Source organism: Saccoglossus kowalevskii, chromosome 5 (genome assembly GCF_978046115.1).
Source record: "Saccoglossus kowalevskii chromosome 5, keSacKowa6.1, whole genome shotgun sequence".
In the NCBI taxonomy this organism is placed as follows: Eukaryota; Metazoa; Hemichordata; class Enteropneusta; family Harrimaniidae; genus Saccoglossus; species Saccoglossus kowalevskii.
The window spans coordinates 38,137,893-38,160,044 of NC_140645.1; the positions used below are offsets into that span (position 1 = coordinate 38,137,893).

General features: G+C 32.6%; 2 protein-coding genes across 3 annotated transcripts in view; one reads left to right on the forward strand and one right to left on the reverse strand.

The window, feature by feature from the left end:
- Nucleotides 1–1,002: 1,002 nt before the first annotated feature.
- On the reverse strand, nucleotides 1,003–10,817 carry LOC102802814 (uncharacterized). The gene is made up of 6 exons (XM_006813796.3): nucleotides 10,731–10,817; nucleotides 7,696–7,814; nucleotides 6,224–6,320; nucleotides 5,805–6,014; nucleotides 4,880–4,968; nucleotides 1,003–4,035 (listed from the first exon to the last, which is right to left on the reverse strand). The coding sequence occupies exons 1-6, from the start codon at nucleotides 10,803–10,805 to the stop codon at nucleotides 3,984–3,986; spliced, it is 642 nt and encodes a 213-aa protein (XP_006813859.1). The 5' UTR covers nucleotides 10,806–10,817; the 3' UTR covers nucleotides 1,003–3,983.
- An 85-nt stretch (nucleotides 10,818–10,902) lies between these two features.
- Nucleotides 10,903–22,152, forward strand: part of LOC100375955 (TBC1 domain family member 23-like) — a 35,121-nt gene continuing 23,871 nt past the window's right edge. The window contains exon 1 of one of the 2 annotated variants that reach the window (XM_085499397.1): nucleotides 10,903–11,042. In XM_085499397.1, the coding sequence (XP_085355523.1) occupies nucleotides 11,017–11,042 (26 nt within the window). In that variant the 5' untranslated portion in view covers nucleotides 10,903–11,016. Of the gene's footprint in view, nucleotides 11,043–21,197; nucleotides 21,443–22,152 lie in introns of those variants that run through there. The other variant, XM_078007452.2, reaches the window with a different exon arrangement.

Sequence of the window (22,152 nt, forward strand, 5' to 3'; positions counted from 1 at the left end):
CGCACGGCACAGTTGGAGGCGTGGCCTGTTCAAAATTTGTCAACAACCAATCACAAGACTGGTTACAAACCAGTTGAGCATAGCTAACCGAGTCGTGACCTCGACGTGCTCCCTGTGGTCATAGGCTGAAAATAGTACCTGCGTAAAGCATTCTCTGGAAATGATCACAACTACCTGTGGTAGAGTACAAATGAGTGTTCGGCTAGAGATTTTGTACTTTCAATTTATGTAATACGTTAGACTTAGATCTGTATCACTATACTAAATATTACTACTACGTAGTCAATAATGCAATTTTTTAATGTTAATTTGTTTGGTTTCCCTATTGCATAGTGTCAGCATCCTTTATTTTATGTTTTTGTCATATTACCACAAACCCTGCAAATAAGTGTGCATGGAATCATGGGAAGAAACAGTGTGCATTGTGATAACTGTCATAAAGGTGATTGACAGGTCATACTTGTTACAACTCTAGAAGGATGATTGGGATCTACCAGGTGTGCTTCAGATTTACATAATCAAAGAATCTACTGAGTTGCCTACATCAGACAGCTGCTGGCAAGACCACATTCTGATTGGCTCATGTGAAAACCCAGGTGGTGTCCCTGAATCTGGGCCATTTATAAATATGCTAGACTGATACATGATCTTGTAATTATTTTGAGAAGTATTAAAGCCAGGCGCTTTAACTTGATATTTTTGTTTATGTGTATTTCATTTCCAGTGCTATTGTCTTGTCTACCCCATACTAGCAGTGAAAGAACCCCCTGCCCAGTGTGAGTTCTGTGGATGCCCCTCTTAATAGCAATAAGCAGGCCTTACACTGTGACACAGCCAGGGAGCAGTACAATTTGGGTAAGGAAATAGTTGCCATATTGAAACCAATAAATTCATAATGACTAATATCACTCAAGGTTCTTATAATTTTGGTACATAAATTGTGATGAAAGTTTTGTCTTGAATTTACAGTACCGGTAGTTTTTGAAAAAAACAACTCAAATCTTGTGTTATTATAATTAATCATAAAAACATTTCTCATTTATTTCTGGTATATGTACAATGATACAAATACATCTTTGTAAGAATTATTTTTTAAATTAAGTAAAATCAAAATATACAAAAATCAATTAAGTGTTCAGATGTCAATACAAATATTCACATAGAAAGAATCACATAACATAGTCTGAAGTCACTAGAGTTTGACCTCTGAAGACTGATTAAAAGTAAACTTAGAACAGAGATGTGAAAGAAACAATGAGGGAAAAGAAGTGCAGCATACACTCATTCAATATATGTTCCACTCTCTGTACATACTGAGCCATGTCAAGTTCAATCTGCTTCCAAGGATCAATTACTGGGAATTGTACAAAGATATAAAAATTATTACACGGCTTTAACACACTAAACTGCCATAATATATGGAATACACATACTATAATGCATACATACATACATGTACATTGCCAACAAATGTACCAGATTTGTGTATTAAGACTGGCTATCATTTTAATACTTTAGAAAAAATCACAGAAAAAATGTGACATGTACCTTTCAAACTGACATGCATACTTTCAAGAAATAAATCTTTTTGTTGGCATTATATAAAAATATACTGTGTTTCTGTTTACAAATTTACATGTACATATTTTGTATTCACTGATTGGTTGTATCATATATTAAGTGTAAAATTAATCTTGCAGAACTTGCACTCTATAGACAAATTTATTTCAAGTCTAAATACAATTTGATTATTATCAGATCCTAGTAGTTTTCTTTTAAATATGTATTCAATTATTGTTTTTTCATACATATTTCATTCTATTTTAATATACTATTTAATAACTGTACTGGTAGTTTTTTTAAAGTTTTTGGTAATCATAAAAAGTTCAAAAAACAAGATGCATATAATAAATAAAAAATCGACAAAAAATTACAAAATAATAAAAAATACATGCGGTACAATACATTAGATTTTACTCAGATTGGACTACATTTGAAATACTTGCATGGAGTATTTTATACAATTACTGGTTTTATATTGAATAGAAAACTCTTAGAAGTGAAAGAGAGAACCTGATTTCCCACTGGGTGACAACTTTCATCCATGAAGATCCACTTTACTGAGTAGTTCCAGCACATTTATGCATGAAATGTGACTGGTAAAAAACGTTATGCAGTTTGTCATTGTTTTTCTAAAAACGTTTCTACCATATGCGTTATTGACATTTGGAAATGTACAATCAAATGAAAAGGTTTAATAATTCAATTTAGATAATTCAAAACACTTTATTTCAAGTAGGATTTTTCGTAAAATCATTGTAATCATCATGTTTATAAAAGCAATTTCTATCTATGAAAACTATTTTCTTTCGGTTTTATCAACACATCACCATCCACTGAAAAAAAAACATTTATTTTTTTAGTACCGGTAGCACATGTGCTTACAAAAATAAGAGTTTTTTTTCTATGGTCAAAATAGAAAATATTTTCATTATTCACAGCTGCCACTATTGCAAAGTTAAAGATTCATGACACTTTTCAAGATAATGGAATGTGTGACGATTGAGTCGCTTAATTTGTACTCAAGATTTAATGTTTTGAAACTTAATTATTCATACGTTTATATGTTGTCGCTATTACATTAGGTAATCCTTGAATTATTTCTATATCGAATAAGTTTATTGACAATTATTGCTTAGATTACTTTTTAGCTATAGATAGCCATTATTGTTTTATCACTTATTGTTTATTTACAAATAGCTTTAGTTAACCCCTCCTCCTGTATCATATACTATGAGGTTATTACGAGGATAGCTCAAAGTATGTACGAGGACAGTACAGCGGGAGTACTGATGCACAGCAGAGGTCAATGGGTCTGTGTACAGTCTTAGTGTATACTTTGAGGTATCCTCGTAATAACCTTATTATTATACATCTTTTCCTTCCAAGGATACATCATGGGATGCTGAAAGCTTAAATTTAAGAACAGAATCAGCAAACTTCTTTGTGTGGAGTCCGGTTAAACTCTGGTGGCAGCCATGTTTGTTTTTATTATTAGAGGACGCTTATGTGTGTAATGATTCCATATTTGGAATTCGCATTTCCTTATATGGTAGGATGAAAATACCCCGTGAAATACCGCTAAATTATGGCACGCTGTAACTTGTGGCGTTATGGTGACAGATGTATAATAATGTAATTTAATTATAGATTTCTTAGTGAATAAACCAGTTGTTAGTTGGCAGTCATAGTGAAAACATTGTCTTGCACATACCATCTTTTCTTGCCGACCATAAGTTGATACAAGCATAAAGACCCAATCTTATAACTACATATACCGGTAATTATTTTTCTATGTGTTAATTTTTCACCATAGAAACTAATGGGAAATGGCCCAAAAATGGTCATTTTTATGGGTGCTTGGTAACCATACATTTTTTTCTGGCTTTCATGAGCAACTATATAAAAAAAAAAAAACTGTATGGTAAAATGGAATGAACACGATGCGGCTTCACTTTTGTGTAAGAAATATTATGAAATTAGAAGAAATTTTGAAGCATTGGATAATCCATTTCGGTTCTTTAGACGCAACGGCAAAATTACCGATACCTTTGTGAAGAGTAATTCTAAATTATTAATCTGTATACTTGATAATATCTTTGAGAGATTCAGGTTAAATACAGTCAAGTGCTTTCATATGGTAATGTAGTTTGTTAATTGTATACTATGTTTTAGCTTGTGGAAACCATCGACAGAAAATATGTGAGTGATATTTAAATAAATAAATATAATAAAAATGTTTGACATAAGATAGCACCTGTTGTTCCTAATCACCTGAACCTCAAGTACCTGCACTACTATATTGGTAATCACTTATATAACACGGTTTAAAAATGACAGTTTACACTGGTGCATATAGAAAAATGCATGCTGGGAAGAGGTCACCATGGAAACAAATGATAATGCTCCATCCTTTCATTTCTCTATGAGAAAGGATCATCGTCTTTAGGTGCCTGGGTCTGCAGCTGAGTTCTCCTGAAAAAAAAAAAACATCCATATTTTTCAGTGTTGAAAGTAACATTATCTATTATTTTGTTCTCAAATATCATTAATTGTTAATTTGATTGCTTTGTTTTAAATTTAAATTAAAGGTGTATTAGTCTTTTGCTACATTTAAACTCTCTGCAGTTGAAAATATAAAAACTTAAAGCTTACACATAGAGCTTATCACAAATGTCCAAAATTGTGTTTCTATTTTAAAATAATTGATACACAGTATAATAATAGTACAGGGTATCATTGCAAGAGATGAATATCCTACTGACCATAGAGGCAAAATATTAGAAGAAATTCCTGATTTCTATAGAGAGTAGAAAACCAAAGATACTCTGGTACCCAGGCTAATTTATTGACAAACTCTTCAACTACTGTTAAATTACTAATTTTCACTGGGTTTAAATTTCGCTGATTTACCATTTCAGGCATATTCAAGGGGTTATAAATTCATGGTTTTATCATTTAGATAATGTGTTCTATGCTCAATTTTACATATTCACTGGGTTTTTCCAAATAAGCGAAATAAGCAAAATTAAAACCCAGTGAATAATATAACGCTTTTACAGTATTGTGGTGAACCCCGATGCTACTCCAAAATGTTCAAACAAAAAGATTTGTACTGTATTTGAGCTATTAGAAGTGCAAAGATGATGAACTCTCTCGGTTTCACTGCACCAATGTGGCTACACTCAAAGATCTGATTCATCAGCAACACACTGTTCAGACTTGGCTTGAAATTATAAAATGCCATTAAATACAAATGTGTGATTGATTAGAAATTCAACAAGGTTTGCTAAAAACATCCCTGAAAACATATACTTACAAAAACTGATTGACTTTCTGTAAATCTGCAATTTTCTGTTCAGTTTGTTGCATCCATTCTCTGTACTTCTCTCCCCATTGTAACTTGAGCTGAAAAAGATGATATGAATAACTATAAGCAAAATAATGCAATCAATTTCTAGTATATAACACAATACACATTATATAGAATCCTCCATCATCATCATCAGCATATATAGTAACACACTCCTAATGTAATGAGTATTTCATTTTTGTGTAAATGATTTTCAAAATTCTGTGTTGTATTCATTTTATCAACCATGACATGGAGCGGTGATTTAAAGCTGTCAGTATTCAAAACCAAAACATTTTATTTATGGAATAAATATCCATATCTTGAAACAATCCATGCAAGTACTAAATCATATACTGTGAAATACTTTATTTTAGCTGGAATTAATTTTCACTGAAAATACTTGGGTGTTTTGTATGCAATTGATTTTCACTGATTTTTGATGAGTTGAATGTAAAATATAGGAAAAAGGTATATTCGCTGGAATCTATTTTCACTAAAGCATCCTTTCAGCGAAAATAAATTCCAAGCGGAAATGAAGAATTGATACTTAAGTAAATCACAACTAATTTGTATCACAATAATTTTTTTTAAACAGATTTCTGTACATGGGTCTGTAAAACCACAAAAAACAATTTGTTGATACTGGTAATTTGAAATTTTTATTTTTTATGTGTAATTGTGGAGGATCACTATTTAATAGGTGCTGGTCATCTATGTAACCCATTGTGTCAAAGTTGAATGAATGAATGAATGAATGAATGAATGAATGAATGAACAAACAAACAAATAAATGTAAAGTATGTATTAAATCAAAAACTTCCTTGAATATAGACATGTTTATTATATAAAATGGTATTTTATAATTGCATGATTTTGCTGCCCTACATACTTTTATATTAAGCTGTTCCTCTTTTTCACACCATTCTGCTTCCTTTATACTCAGTTCTGTCAGTAATTGCTGATATTTCTCACTCAGTTCTTGGTTTTCTTTACCCATGATATCATTCAAGTATAACGCTTCCTGTTTTTCCTTTTCTAAGACTTCACATTTTTTTGTCATCTGGTCAATGACAGAGGCATGTCCACAGTCTTTGTTTTCCTGTATACAGAAGTTGAATATTTCTCCTCTGTATCCTTATAGCAAACACAGGCTGCTAATGATCTAGACTTGCATACAGTCTCTTCTTTGTTTTTTTTTAGTGTTTTTTCCAATAAAATAAATGTTACTGTATAAATTACATTATTATCAAAATTGAAGTGCAATCTATGTTTATGTAATGTACTTTTATTACACAATTTAAAATTTACCTTCACTTTTTCATCTTGCAGTTCTTTGCTGTGTTTTATTTTCAGTTGTTCAATCTGTTTTTGTAAATCACTAACTTTTCCGTTATCAGTAGTTGATCTGCAAAGAGTCAAACTTTTTCAAATCATTCTACTGGAATGACCAAAAAAAACAAGAACAGGTAATTCAGACATAGAGAGTATGTGTGTATCTCTCAGTCTTTCGGACTCAATACAATATACATATTGTATTGAGCTTCTACTGAGGATAAAACAGTAGGTGGTTAATGCTATGCTGCTTTTATCAGTAAATTACAAAAATGTTTAACCGCTTCAGAAACAGGGTGAAAGATACCTGTACAAACTAAAATAAACTGTATTTATCTGAAACAACACCCTGGGTGATATTTTGGATAATGGGTCATATTTTTGTAGATCATCGAAACCAAATTTAATGACATCAAGAGACTTCCAATGGGACTTTCAGTCACTGAATGATTTAACTCCTCCAAACAGCGCCCTCAATGTTCATTATGTTGTTATCACAGTTTTTCCTATAGAATCTGTACCTATCAGAATATCTAATTATCCTATAACAATTTAGGAACTCTACATAAATCAGTGGTCACAAGTGAAAACTCTCATTGTAATGATAACTAAATTTGCATATTAAAATGTATTTTAAAAAATTACCGTAAGTCAATGACAATACTTATTTACACTTATGTGACAGACATTGTACAAAGTGGAGCCAGTTTGTTTGTGTGATTTGTGTGATGACATTCATAATGCATTTGTAACACGAAAATGGTGATCAGTCATCTTGAATCAGATTTTGAAACAGATGTATGTGTAAAGTTTGAACTTGATGGCCATCAGTCAGCCATTTTGAATCAAATCTGTCAAAAAAATGATGTGCATCAATGACTCTTCGTGTTTAATACCAGTTAGAAATAAAATATATCCATGCATGACTAAGATCCAGTTTCTGAATGGCAGAAATTATGATGAAATTTCCCATCTTGAATTGGATCAAAAACACAACTGCATATACATATGTACATGTATGTATAATATAATGTGTGTGAGGTTTGAATGACATTGGCTTAGGCTTATCTGAGATACAGATGCAAACAGATGCACAGATGGAAGGACACACAGAGGTGAAATTATAAGTTTCCAATTTTAGACTACATCTAAATAGGGACTACTGTAAAACTATTTATTTTCACAGGCATTTAATTTCACTATTTTTATGTTTTTAGCATATTCACTGTGTTTTAATGTCAAGGAAATAATGAGTAGAAAAAAATCTGTCTACCACAATATTTACTGTAAAAAGTTCACAAATTTTAAAAGGCAATGAAAATCATGAAGTTTTGTAGCTGTAAACATTTTGCAAAATTTTGTCTACAAAAAAAATTTCCAGCAGTGAAACAGTGTATAGTAGCTAGCCTGTTACTGGAAACACAGATTTTTTCAGTTTATAGTCTTACTTTGAAATGCTTGGTTCTCCAACTGACACATACTGCTTTTCTTTTTTCAATATAGTGGTGTTCTTAGCTTTTCTTAACTCATCTAATCTTCTCTTCAATGAGGATACTTCACTTTCAAGCTGAGAAATAATCATATCATGAAGTTTTTAAATTCACTGGTTTGTGAAAGAATATATTCTGTGGACAACTTTGTATATTCACTTGACCTTCATAAGTGAAAAAATTAACCAGCACATGAGTTTGTTCATACAAGTTTCATATGATATCATCTGGACAATTAATATTTAATAACCAAATATTATTGTAATCCATTATTCTTGCTTATTTCATTACTGTTTATTATTACTGTGTGACGCTACGTATAAATATACATATGTTAAATGATATGATATGATATGATATGATATATGATATGATATGATATATGATATGATATGATATGATATGATATGATATGATATGATATGATATGATATGATATGATATATGATATGATATGATGGTTTATTACCCATATTATTTGAGAAAAATACAATTCTGAAATAAAATAAATATATTTACAGGTAAAAGGAATTTGAAATAGCTTTAGGAAGCTAATCTTGTCAAATTCCTTTAAACATAAATAAATATACAATAATTTAAATATTTGGCGCTAAACTGGATAAGTAAATAGAAAAAAATGCAGCCATATAGTACTTCATGAAATACTGTTTTTACAAAAGCGAAGAATATAATAAAACAGCAATATAAAGTTATGTGGTGTATCTCGCCAATAGTAAATCCTTCAGTTTTTGTTTGAATATATGCTTTGGTTGTGATCTTAATGTGCCAGGCAGACTGTTCCATAATTTAGTTCTTAAATACGAGATTGAAAATTGGCCTATAGTTCTATTCATTTTTGGAACAAGTCAGTCACATCGGTGCCTTTGTCTGGTATTGTGACAGTGCTGAATGTACTTAAAGTTGTATGTTTGCAGAGTGTGTGGAAGATTACCATGGATAATATCATATACAAAATTACAAATTGAGTATGTGCACAATTTAGGGACATCAAGTTGTTTGAAAATAGGTGTTTAGTAAGTTTAGTAATCTTATAACCACATTGTTTTACCAGTAATAAAGTAGTTGTTGAAATTATTGTCGTGTCAGTGTTGTGTGACTTGTATATTGTTGAAGAGTCTGTGGCTAATGACAGCCAAGTGAATTTCTAATATTTTCTAGAATCTATTTTTTGTGTAATTTCATTTCAATTATTTTCAATTTGAAGTTATTTGCACATTGAGTCGGTGGCCATGGACCGAATGAGAATAATGATAGATAATGGGCTAGTGGAATCAACAATGTTTCTAGTAAGTTATTATTTCATGCTTCGTTTACATGATGACCTGCAATGCACACTATAGAACTGTGATATTTTTCATTGTAACAAAATTCAGTTGTATTTTCAGAAAATACAAGTTGGAATATTATTGGGGGACTTTTGAGTTATTTTCTGGTCCGTTTTATATTGTGAGGCAATGTGCTGAGAGTTTTACATAACTTGACATCAAAAGAAACAACAAAGTACAAACAATGTTGTCATTCTCGTGCAGAGAATCAACCAGTCATTCGTTAGTTATTATTCAAAAGTGTTATCCCCTTTTTGAAATCGTCACTTCAGTGCTTGAAAGTGTTGAATGAGTGATTTTAGGGCTGGAGTTGAATCGTGCAATGTCCATCCATATTCACATTTTTAAATGAAGTGTTCAGGCTGATATCTTTTGTTAACTGTGGTGCAGCTCAATACTTTGTCTGGTAACAAGGTCATGTATCAGTTAGTACCACTTCAATTCTACAATATAATGTAATGTAATGTACATTTATACTGTACTGTAAAGAGGTTAAGTATTCACTGGCTTTTAATTTTGCTTAATTCGCTGACTGGAAAATGCGCTAAATTAAAACCCATTGAATACGTAAAATTTACCATAGAACACATTATCTAAATGATAAAACCGTAAATTTAAAACCCACTGAATATGCCTGAAATGGTAAATCAGCGAAATTTAAACCCAGTGAAAATTAGTCATTTTACAGTATGCATGACAATATGTTGAACTATATGAATATTACAAAGTGGGTGTTTTTTATTAGAACAGTAGTTGTGGGTCTTCGAATTCCCACAGCCGCATGACAACAGACCTGACTGGCTTGTCTCTAATTTGTTGTCATTTATTGTTGGGCTCCCTGTCAACTAAAAGTACGCAAACCTAACTGTGAAGGCCCCCTAAGTGATTCAATAAAATTAAATGTTCAAAAATGAAAATAGATTATAATTTTCACCGTTCATTTTAAAATCCTATTGTTGAAAACTAAATGTTGCCACCACAGGCATAACTTCAAGAATCACGGCTAAAATCTAAATTGAGAATACTTAGTAACTTACTATCAATTCATCAAATGAAATTATAACAAAATTAGAAATTCACTTGGCCGTCATTAACCACAGACCCAAAACTGGTACTTCTATTTTATACTTATTTCTCTCCTCTTATGGGGGAGTATGAGTGTTATGAATTCTTAATATTGACCAATCTCGAAATGGTGTTGTCACATCATTGTCAGATCTAATTGATATTAGAGCGAGCTTACTTTTTTTTACTGTGCATACACCCAACTCCCGCACCTGGTAGGCAATTACCGAGGGACTTTGCAACATACCCAGACACCACTCAGGTAACAATAGAATTAGAATAGTTTGCGAGATACAATTTGAAACAATGGCAACATTATCTAAAACTGATAAAGTGTTATATTAACTCAACTTTGTACACCAACCCTGTTAACTGTTAACTCTGAAACCCCTGTCACAACAAATGTTAATAAAATATCAATCACCATCCATCGATGAAATCTACGTTAACGCAAGCGATTGTTTGCTTTATCTGTGAAACATGTTTATTGTCAATAACGTTTAACAGTTGAGTTACGACTGTGTTATAAATACAATTGTTTATAACTGTCAGAGTTTACTCTTGTTCAAGAATACGTCTCACCTCACGGACTCGTTCTTTGAGCAGGGAATCGGTGACCTTTTCACCTTTGGATGGAACGCTTGCACGGCGAGACATATTCTATGTAGTTCTTCAAACACAAGTCGATATCATTGCGAGCTATGGAAGAGAAGACGTAACGGGATATGGTGTTTGTTGTGAACATACAAAACTTTGACCCCCGTGTACGTTTGTCGGTTGTTTGTTACTGTAAATTGCCGCAAAACTAAAAAATCCATTTTACGACGTAGTCACTCTTTTGCGACTAATCCAACGTCACTGATTCAAGATGGCCGACATAGAAGATACAGTGTGGTAAGCAAAAATACACATAATTTTTTTATTTTAGTCATCACATTGATACACATTTGTGTGACACCAAAGTCATATTAAATCAAGTCATGCTTCGGTGTAAATCTAGTGTAACCTGACAAATCTACTGACATTTGTTCAGAAACTTGTTCTTCCACCCAGAGTCTGTCACTACTATTGTGCGTGTGAGGTCATCGTTCGTCTCTTGCCAACGATTGTTGCATTCGTGTCAACTTTGACACAATTAAATCAGTGCGCCCTAATGATTCATCTAATAGGACTATATAGTTTAACGAAATGTTGTGTCCACGGATGTTTAAGATAGGTAATTTCAGATAGATTATTATTACGGAAGTGGTAATCAAACGGGCATTCGTGCGTCTCCGTTCACTTAATTATATCTATTTATAGTACATGTACTCGTTCACCTGTATCTGATGTGTAAATGTGTATATACATCGATGGTCGACAGTCGAATTGTATCATTAAAGTAATAAGTTATCATTTCTATATGACAACACTGAATTAATACACCCTTATAACTAATAATTCATTGGTGTACAGTAGTAAATGTGTATGTAATAGTCCTGTCATACACCATTTGTAATTACCCTAGTCAAGAGTGCAATACTTCAGGATTATTCAGTTTTGGGTGAAAAATTAGTGTTCAGGTTGGGGTAAGTTAGGGGTATGTAATAATAATAATAATGTTTATTGTTATTGCATCCTCTATGGGACTTTGATTATAAAATACAATAAAGGTATAGCAATGAAAAAAACTAAAATGAAATTAAAAGAGTAAAAGGGTTTAGTTAAAGGAGAACCGCTCAATCCCAGGGATTGCACCAAAGAATCATGGGACACTATTGTTTATGTTGTTTACAAAGTTAATCTATCTTTTGTTATCCATTGTAATTTTAATCCAGAAAGTAAATTTGTTGTGAGATTAGGCTTAACTGGAAGTGCCTCTTTAAGGTTTGCCATGGTTTGGGGTTTGAAACCTTGAAAATAATAATTATATATCAGCGGTGACATAATTTCACCCTGGAAGCCTCTGATATAAATATCTATGAATATAAGCACGGAATTTAAAATTTAATGCAGTAGAAGAATAGAGAATAGTATAGAATGTGTTCATCATAACATATTTCTATTAGGCTATAAATGGTAATACTGTAGAATATTTTATTTTCGCTTGGAATTTATTTTCGCTATTTTCGCTGAAGGGATGATTCCGTGAAAATAAAATCCAGCGAATATACTTTTTTTTCTATATTTCACATTAAACTCATCAAAAATCAGCGAAAATTAATTCCAGCGAAAATAAAGTATTCCACAGTATTAGGCAATGTCTGGCGTGTGAGAACAGAAGATTATAGATTTACAAAAAAATTCATATAACCATACAATGGTGACCTATGTGAACTGGGCGCAGGAGTTATTAATTCATGTGGATTGAAAATGGCACTATGCATGACTTGGCATCAGAATGACCCCAATCATTCATTTAGTTAAACTATGGTCAGTCCATTGTCAGAAAACAATTGCCGTATCATTAAAGAACATTTCTGAAGTTGTATTGCCATGAATGAGCTGGTCGCTTTGGATAATTTGTGAAAAACAAAACAATGGTGTCTCCCATAGATCGGAAGTGCACCATTTTCAAACTCTCAGGGTACATGTATTTATGATATACATTTTATCTAAAGTGATTGCTTCATGAATGGCTAAATGTTCTCACTGTATAGAAATGCATGTACTACTACTACTACTACTAATGTTAATAAGAAGTAACATTTTTTTTAATTGTCAAGTGCTAAGAGAATTGCTGTAAATATGACTGAGACAATTATGTAAATATTTTTCTAGCAAGTAAATCTGAAAGAGGGTTGCACAGCTGCCACTTTTATTGTCTCACTAGTGAATAATTCTTATTCTATGAAATCCCAAACCATGAATGCTACCGCTGCATGTACATGTAACTTTAGCATACCAATGCTGCATGCTAGTGATCAAATTTGCTAATCAGCAATGCCACTTTTAGACAAGCATCTGCTTTTAAAATTGAAACACCACTATGCGGAATGAATTCAAATGAATATATTTTATGTCCAAATTCATAATTTGTAAAGAACAGCCTACCATGTACCCCAATGCTAACTCAGACTAAAATATGACTTAAATAATAGACTAACATCAGTTAGCTGCACTCATTTCTAATTTTGACTGCATCTGTCACTTGCTCTCACTTCATTCATCATAATTATTCTAACTTTGAAATGCCTGTGAAATGGCTGTTATTTTCACGCCTAAAATTATCAATTGATACATAAATATTTTACTTAACAGGGACTAAATGGTCTCTATAAAATGATAATCAGGATCGCAAAAAAAGTCAACTGATTTGAAACACTTGCCGGACGTCTCTCTCTCTTCTGACAATCGCCTCGGTGATCATGGGCTGGTCTGGAATCTATTTCTTTCAAAAGTGTTGCGCCAGGTTTAGGTTGTCAGCGTTTCTCTTTAAACCTAGTCGTTTTTTTTATGGACGAGGACAGTTGAATGAATCTATTAAAGGTTAAGTGATGTCGCACCTTTGGATCGATTAGAAACTTGTGAATACATACACTATGGCTATACGTATCACTGCAACTGCCCACAACACAACATCTAAAAACTCTCTCTCTCAAAAAAAATGAAATAGACAAAAAAAAGAAAAAAACGCCGACCAAAAAATGTATATCGTTTAAAAGTATACTGAACGACCAGTGTTATTACATTTTGTCATTTGGTGGCGCACTTTCGGCGAGAGTCGGAAATCCGGAAACAGTCGACCGTTTCACGATAGGTGGGCGTGGCTACAACACGAGAAATATCCCAAATTTACTTGGATACGAGTAATCATTTTCAGCAAAAAAATCAATATCTACCCTTTTCAGTGGGACACAGATCTAAAATAGGAAACGTGAGGGTGGGTATTTCACAGGCACTTTAAACTGATGTTAACACTCTGACTTATATAGAACGCATACAAAATGAGGAAGTAGTGGAGACTGGCTGTTTCCTGTTCTTAGAATTGGAATTTGTTTTTGTTTACAGTGGTTTGATGTTAGAACACTGCCCAGTACTGTAGTTATAAGGGTTATTATCTGATTAATTTAGCAGAAAATCTACCGAGTAAATTAAAATGACAATAGGGAACAAAGGACAGATTCTTAGGTGCAAACAACATGGCAGTGATTTTCATAATAATCTCAGAGACAATAGCTTTCTCCTTTGGGTGATAAGAATTTCTATTTCCATACTAATGTTACAGTAGCATTTCTGTGATAGGGGCACTAGGTATATTTGCAGGTAGTTTGTTCTTGATCATTTGCTTACCCTAAAATGATGAAATCCAGTATTCATCCAAATAGTGTAGTGATATAAGGGACGACGTCAAAAGATCGATGTTAGATAAAAAAGCTTTAGTTTGCGGGGGTGGAGGAGGAGTGGGGTGTTTGACCTCAAAAAGTTTCCATCCTACAAAAACGATTTTATTTTTTAATGAAGTTAAAAAAATCTTGTAGACTTTGTAGTTCGTTTTTTTTCTATCCAATCTTAGAAAAAATAACAGTAAATGAAAAAAAACACATCCAAGCCGGGAAAAAAATGGTTTAGTCCGAGTGTAAATATGTGCATCAAATGAGGTCAATTTCAGGGCATCGACCTAGAGCATGCGCAGAACCAGAAAAGTAGTTTGCGCATGCGTATACTTCCCTTCATAACTACAACCAACTGCTATGCCATACTACTGCCCGATTATCAATTTGTATTTAATGGTGAATGTAGTCTGACGCCATGATCAATATTTTTGGGAAAAAACTAAAGGAATTAAGTTTTTTTATCCGACATCGATCTTTAGACGTTGTCCCTAACAAAATTTCAAGTAAATGTTCTTTTAGACTCAGGGAAATTAAGATAATAACACAATTTCAAAACATTTTATCTTGTGTGTACCATACCATACTGTGACAAATAAATTTCTCATAATATTACCTTGATTAACATAGGATGAGCAAATTGTGTGCGTCTTGCCAGACAAAAAATGCAAAACTGGGTCTAATGAAGGTCACTGATCCATGTACTTTTTTCGATATTCTTTCGTGCTCGTGATCAGCAGATATTTTAGTATACTAACAAATTAGGCCCGAGGACTGTCGACAGTCTAGCGCCCTCCCTATACATGGTTTTGTTGTCGCAAGGTGCCAAACTCTGTGTACCATAGATTTATTCTAATTCTAAGACCTACATGTTAGTTAGTACATGTTAGTCAGTTATCTTATATGGATTGTAATTTGGTACATGAATATACTTTACATATATATACTTTTATAATATTCAACTTGGTAGACGCAAGGGGTTGGTAATGTAAATATGTTTGTATCCGCCTTCAAACAAAGATCGTCTGATATTGCTGCATGACAATGGTCAAGCTTGACACCTATTGTCTCTATAAAAATTATCTGGTTTTAGAGGAATATCTGTTCTTTATTGATAAAGATAACTCGTTTCTACTGTTTCAAATCAAGATTCAATATTATTTTCAATGGCGTGATCATTCCTTTGTTTTTGTGAACTTTTTGTTGTATACTGTATAAGGCCAACAGCCTACAATACTGCAATAAAATTAACTGAACTGAATTAAAGTTTTTATTGTTCAAATTCCATCATTTAGGTGACACTGGACACATGGTGGTGTTAAAATGTTTGATCTTTATTTGGAACATGAGTTCACGCCACAGTTGATTCTAGAATTTTAGAAATTGGGTTGATATGATATAATACTGTATCTGTGTGTTCTATGAAAACTCAAAAATTGCTAAAAAATAAAATAACAATTTTGACATGCAATTATCTCAAAACTCAAAATATAAGTTGTTAATTAATTAATACTCAGGATTAACAGGATTGTTATCCACTGTTGACTAATCTTCTTTGTGAATACACAAATTTAGACATGCATATTGTGGTTTCAGGTTATTCTAAAATAGGCCAAGTAAGTTTTTTTTTTTTTTCTTAAAAGTTGCATGTGATTCTACATTTGAAATTACACTTACACTTGTTTTTGACTCCTGTATGTGAAGCACAGTTAGCCTGTCTGTCTGTACGTGTTTGTGTCGGGTAGTGTGTATGTGCGTCTGTCTGTTCCACTGATATCTCAAGAACCATTCATTGGATTTTGATGAAACTTGGTACATAGATGCTCTGGACTAATGCACACATTTGATTAGTTTAGGGTAAACATATATGATGTAAATAACCTAATTTGCATAATGATTAGTAAATTTTCGGCTTTTCCACAGATATGTGAAATATTAATTACCTAATTTGCATAATTAATCACTTCATTATTTTCAATGAAACTTGGTACATAGATGCTCTAGAATATTCCAAAGACCTGCTTAATTTGTGATAAAATGTGTGCATATTAATCAAATAATTTGCATAATTAGTTAATTTTTGGCTTTGCACTGATATTGCAAGTACCAATTATTTCATTTCAATGAATCTTGGTACATAGATGTTCTAGGACAATGCACAGACCCGCTCAGTTTTGGGTTAAAATCAGATCATATTAATTACCTAATTTGCAGAGGACAATGTAGACAATGCACAGACCTGATTAGTTTCGGGTTAAAATCAGTTTGTATTATTACCTAATTTGCATAATTAGCCAAATTTCAACTTTTACACAGATATCACATGTACTAATTATTCCATTTCAATGAATCTTGGTACATAGATGCTCTAGAACAATGCACAGACCCGCTCAGTTTTGGGTTAAAACTCAGACTAGTAATACAACAGACTCGCAACGCCTATTGTTTAAGGTGTTAATCGGCTTAATTGTATATGCTATGTGTGCCACGCTCTGTAGCATTGGCATTGACACCGTCAAAGTTTACCGAGCACTGGATATTCTGCAAACTTTGCGCTTCTTCGGAAATTGCGTATTTCTTCGTAAAACGGATCAGGATATTTTTAAAAAACGGGAGATGCGTTCTGGACATTTTGACCTTTGCAGCTGTGTAAGAATTTTAAGAATCGACCAAGAATCAGGGGAGTTACAAGTAACTGAATGTCTTAGTGTTTACCTCAAATAGTTTTTGAATATATAATGAGCAACTTTGAAACGATATTTCTCACTGTTGCGGATTATGCAGAAGATTTCCAATATTTTTTCGGAGAGAGCATATCGCTGTGTTTTGAACAATCATACTTCTTTGTGTGTTACCCGTTTTGTTTTCGTGTTCCGGGATGCCGAAACATGAGATAGCTAGTGTCATGTACATACTAATTCTCTCAGCATATCAGCGTGATTCGGTAACGGTAAAAACTGGAGGTGTTATTTTTGTCGCGTTCGACTTCATAGTACGCGATATTCGCGTTGTTCAGTGACTGTTTCAATTTTCTATTGCGTGTCAGTATTGTTGCTATTTCGAGTTTCACTGATTTTGTTAGACTTCCATCTTAGTTTTGTATAAAAATAGCCCAGTATATTTCTTTTTATTCTTAATTTCAGGAAATGAAAAACACGAGATCGATCAGGGGTTGCAAAGTTCTACAGAGAAATTGTCATTACCTTCGTCAAAATGTTCTACTAAAATAGCTTCCCACTCGTAATTATCGTCCTCAGATTCGCCACATTTTTCCGTAAATGCCATTTCCGAAGTTCACTGACAACTGCTGTCGTCTATGTCACTTCCTGTCTTTATGTCTCGCGATGCATCGCGATAGTTGATTGTAATATGAATAGATCTCGCGTTATTTTGTGAAATATAATGAAAATGTTGTTGCTCAGCAACGTTTACTCGGTACGATAAGAACTGATAACCTAAACAAACGTGGCATGCATTACTTCAAAAGAAAACGCCGCGTTGCGAGTCTGTTGTATTACTAGTCTGAGGTTAAAATCAGATCATAATTAATTACCTAATTTGCAGAGGACAATGTGGACAATGCACAGACCTGATTAGTTTCGGGTTAAAATCAGTTTGTATTATTACCTAATTTGCATAATTAGCCAATTTTCAACTTTTACACAGATATCACATGTACTAATTATTCCATTTCAATGAAACTTGGTACATAGATGTTCTAGGACAATGCATAGACCCGCTCAGTTTTGGGTTAAAATCAGATCATATTAATCACCTAATTTGCACAGGACAATGTGGACAATGCACAGACCAGATTAGTTTCGGGTTAAAATCAGTTTGTATTATTACCTAATTTGCATAATTAGCCAATTTTCAACTTTTACACAGATATCACATGTACTAATTATTCCATTTCAGTGAATCTTGGTACATTGATGCTCTAGAACAATGCACAGACCCGCTCAGTTTTGGGTTAAAATCAGATCATATTAATTACCTAATTTGCATAATAATTCAAATTTGTTTGGTTTTAATCACATTTCATTGAAACTTCATACATACTAGTAGATGGTTTGTGACAGTACTTATCTTAATTCAATGAATCCTGGCACATATATATTCTAACACAATGTGATGATCTAATTAGTTTTAGGTTTATATACATCTATAATAGATACCTAATTTGCATAATAATTTACTTTTCAGTTTTCCACTAATTTAGTTAGGATTAATCATCACATGATAATGAAACTTTGTACATGTGCGCCCTGCAACAATATACAGACCTAAATCTATGCATAATAATTGCTTAATTTGTATAATGCTTCATTTGGTTCATTGAGGCAATCCACAGACATGATTAGTTTAATGTTGATAAACATGCATATTGATTATCTATTATTAGCCCATTTCTGATATCTAAAAAATCAGATTTAAATTGAATTCATCATAGAGGTGCTCTGAAAAACCATGGATGAAAAATCAAATGTATTTTCTGTATGTATTATATATTTTAATAATGTGACTCGCATTGTTTTCATGTTGTGCATCTCAAATAGCAGACAAAGCTTCTCGTTTGAAAGGCAAATCTTAAATTTTGAATTAATTTTAATGTGTCTCCAATACTCTCAGCACACAGGAGTTCTTTTAAGCTTTCTTTGATTATTCAATGTCATGTGACTGATTCTCAACCAATCATAGCATACGTAACAACAGTGAGATGTGATAAAGTATTATATCCAGTATAGTTACGTGATAATACATCATATTACTACATTTTTGTTTTTAATCAGATATCGATTCCTGTTTCCAGTCTTGAAATGTCGGACTACTTACTGTAAGATTCTATATACACTTCTGTCTAATGTGCATGTGTACAGTTACCTTAGCCTATCACCTTATTTTAAATATGTTGTCTTGTTTGTCTGGCTAAGTTATCTTTACATGTGGCTATGTAATTTATATGTAACAGCCTGTGAGCATGGACTGAATTAATACAATGTAACCAGAGACATTGATGATAATATTATCCGGCCTCAAGGTATACTCATTGTAATTACATAACATTTTACAGAGGACAATGTCATTTTACAGTGACTGAAAAATAACAAGAAAATATGAAAAGAACATGAACTGTCAGACCAAAAACAGAGAACAGAGTTTTATTAATGAGCCAAGCTGACTTTTGTATAAACATAGGGTGAAATATTAGGATATACAAATTTACACAAAAACACCTAGACAAGCAGCTTAATTAAATTAAATTAAATTAAATTTGTTTGGACAATATTTATTTCTAGCCATAAAATAGAATATTTATTACATTGGTTTAGAAAATACATTTCTTATTTTTGTGAAAAGCAATAAATGTTCACAGTGCTTACAAGGAATATTTCATCTGCATATAAACATGGATTACAAAAAATTGCAAAAATATATGCTTTTGGACCTTTAAAATAATAATAGCTAGTTACAAATCCCTTTATCCAAATATTAATTGCTATTGATTTTTAAGATATATATGCAGTTGTAGCCAATCACAGTAAGTTTACATTGTATATCAGGTCCCTGCTTTTATTTCTATCACTAAGAACATGAATATTGCATGTCTGTGAATATTCATAAATTATGAATAATTTCCATGAAATTAAAATCCAGGGTTGGGGTTTGGTTTCACAAATACAGGCTCATCCAGCCAGGCTTTTCTCTCACACACATTATTCACAGCTGTTGATTTATCTTAAGTTAATATGGTAAATTCCTGAATCCAATGGACACGTGTTCATTTTTATTTTAACTGCTACTCCTAAAAAATAAATACACAAAAAAACCTGTACAAAAATAAAGTTTTATTTCCAGTTTAAGCCATTTGAATATTTTGTACAGTTCGGTCCAGTTATAACTTGACTTCAAAGCTGCCTGTCAGCTGGCCTTTTCATAAAAACTTCTAAATTTGCAAAGCAAGTATCATTGCCATTACAACTTATTTTTAAGACATATTCCGGCACATTACTCTGCATAATTTAGTTTGAAATCATAAAATGTTAAAGCGGGGGAGTTGTCACCTGCACATACGTCAGATGGCCACAGCGTGTCATTGTTTACAAACAAATGTCTACCCATGAGCCTTTGAAGTTTTAGCGTGTGTTGTTATCGTTGCTTAGGACTCAATTCCTGCGTATGCGCAGGTGACGACTCTCCCGATTTAAGTGGTACTCAGACCATATTATATATATCCATTAGTATAATGTAGAAATGACAAGGGTGTCATTTTTTGGAAAGCACAGATGTCATTCATGTGATACATGTATGTCAACAATAATCAATTAGTTTCTGCCATTTGTAGATTCTAAATTTAATTTAAAACATTCACATTCATTTGAATTCTTGTTACTATATTTCATCAACACAACATTGTATTAATAATAATCACAGTAGTGTACATTTGTATTTTTCAAAATAATCATTCTTTAAAAATTAATCTGTTTAGCTACATGCCTCCTCTACATTCTGGCTGGTTTATCTCTTAGAACGCAACTCAAATTTTATTGTATTTCACAAAATAGGCCTGTGTCCATAGTCCAGTTTATGTTCATGTAGCTCAGAACATGGAGGTACCTCCATGCTCAGATTAACAAACACATTTGGGAATAACAAATGTTCAAAATATGGGTGCAGAATAAATCATCTAAATAAATCTATGTGACTAGGATTTGTAAATAAAGCTGTAATGTATTCATCCGCACTGCATGCATGCACAGCTGGCTTGAAGTATCGTCTGTTTTCGTGATCGCACCACTTCAACAAATGGCTGACTGTCTGAAACACTGCGTATGAACTGAAACAAATCATATTTCAACACAAAATGGAAAACAAAGTCCAGAAAGATGGGAAATATTTCAAGTCAATTTTTGAAAATAGTACTAATGTTAATGAGGATGCATGTACTTTAGAGAAACGAGAAGAAAATGCTGCTGAGATGTAAGTTTTTATCCACAATCAAACATTGGGGTAATAATCCTTTCATTTGTTTAAATCTAATTTATTCTTTTGTTAATAATTTTGTGACTGTAAAGATTGGTCCTGCTTTTTTTGTGATTCAAGGAAATTTCTCCAAAAGGTGGATTCCCTGTAACTCATGTGATGCCATACATACTGTAGTAACAAGAATCAGACAGTTGTGCACAGATTGTAGTGGTGTTATGATATCACTTATTGTCTTGTATGCAGTAAAACAAGTGGTGTTTTTTAGCACCATTTTAATATTGTGATGTTTTACTTTGCACCAATTGACAACCAAAACCAGAACAGAATAGTGTCTCCTTTGCATGTACATGGCATCGTGTAATACACAAGTTATCATTATTTTGTTATTTACTGCCATGTCTCATGTGGCAGTGCTTAATAATTTTACACGCTTTTTTACTGTGCAAGGCATCAACCACCACAAAAAACAAGGCAGCATGTGTGTGCTTGATAAACATTATTTCAATACCTCAGTTGTATATTTGTTTCTCTCTCGCATTAATTCAGTCCACTCTATATTTATTTTTCTGCATATATGTCCATGTAAATATTAAATTGTTCTCTGATTCCAATTCTTCATATCGCGATTGAGATCCAAGCCATATTGAATGTGATTGATGCATTTTGCTTTGTGGCTATAAACACTAAACATAATATTAATTAAC

Bases quoted from the DNA above. Each gene is read 5' to 3' on its own strand.
- LOC102802814 (XM_006813796.3), bottom strand. From the start codon at position 10,805: ATGTCTCGCCGTGCAAGCGTTCCATCCAAAGGTGAAAAGGTCACCGAT. The intron at 6,321-7,695 runs GTAAGACTATAA...GACTCTTTGCAG, and splicing joins GGAGAACCAAGCATTTCAAA to ATCAACTACTGATAACGGAA. The intron at 4,969-5,804 runs GTATGTAGGGCA...CATCTTTTTCAG, and splicing joins AGGAACAGCTTAATATAAAA to CTCAAGTTACAATGGGGAGA.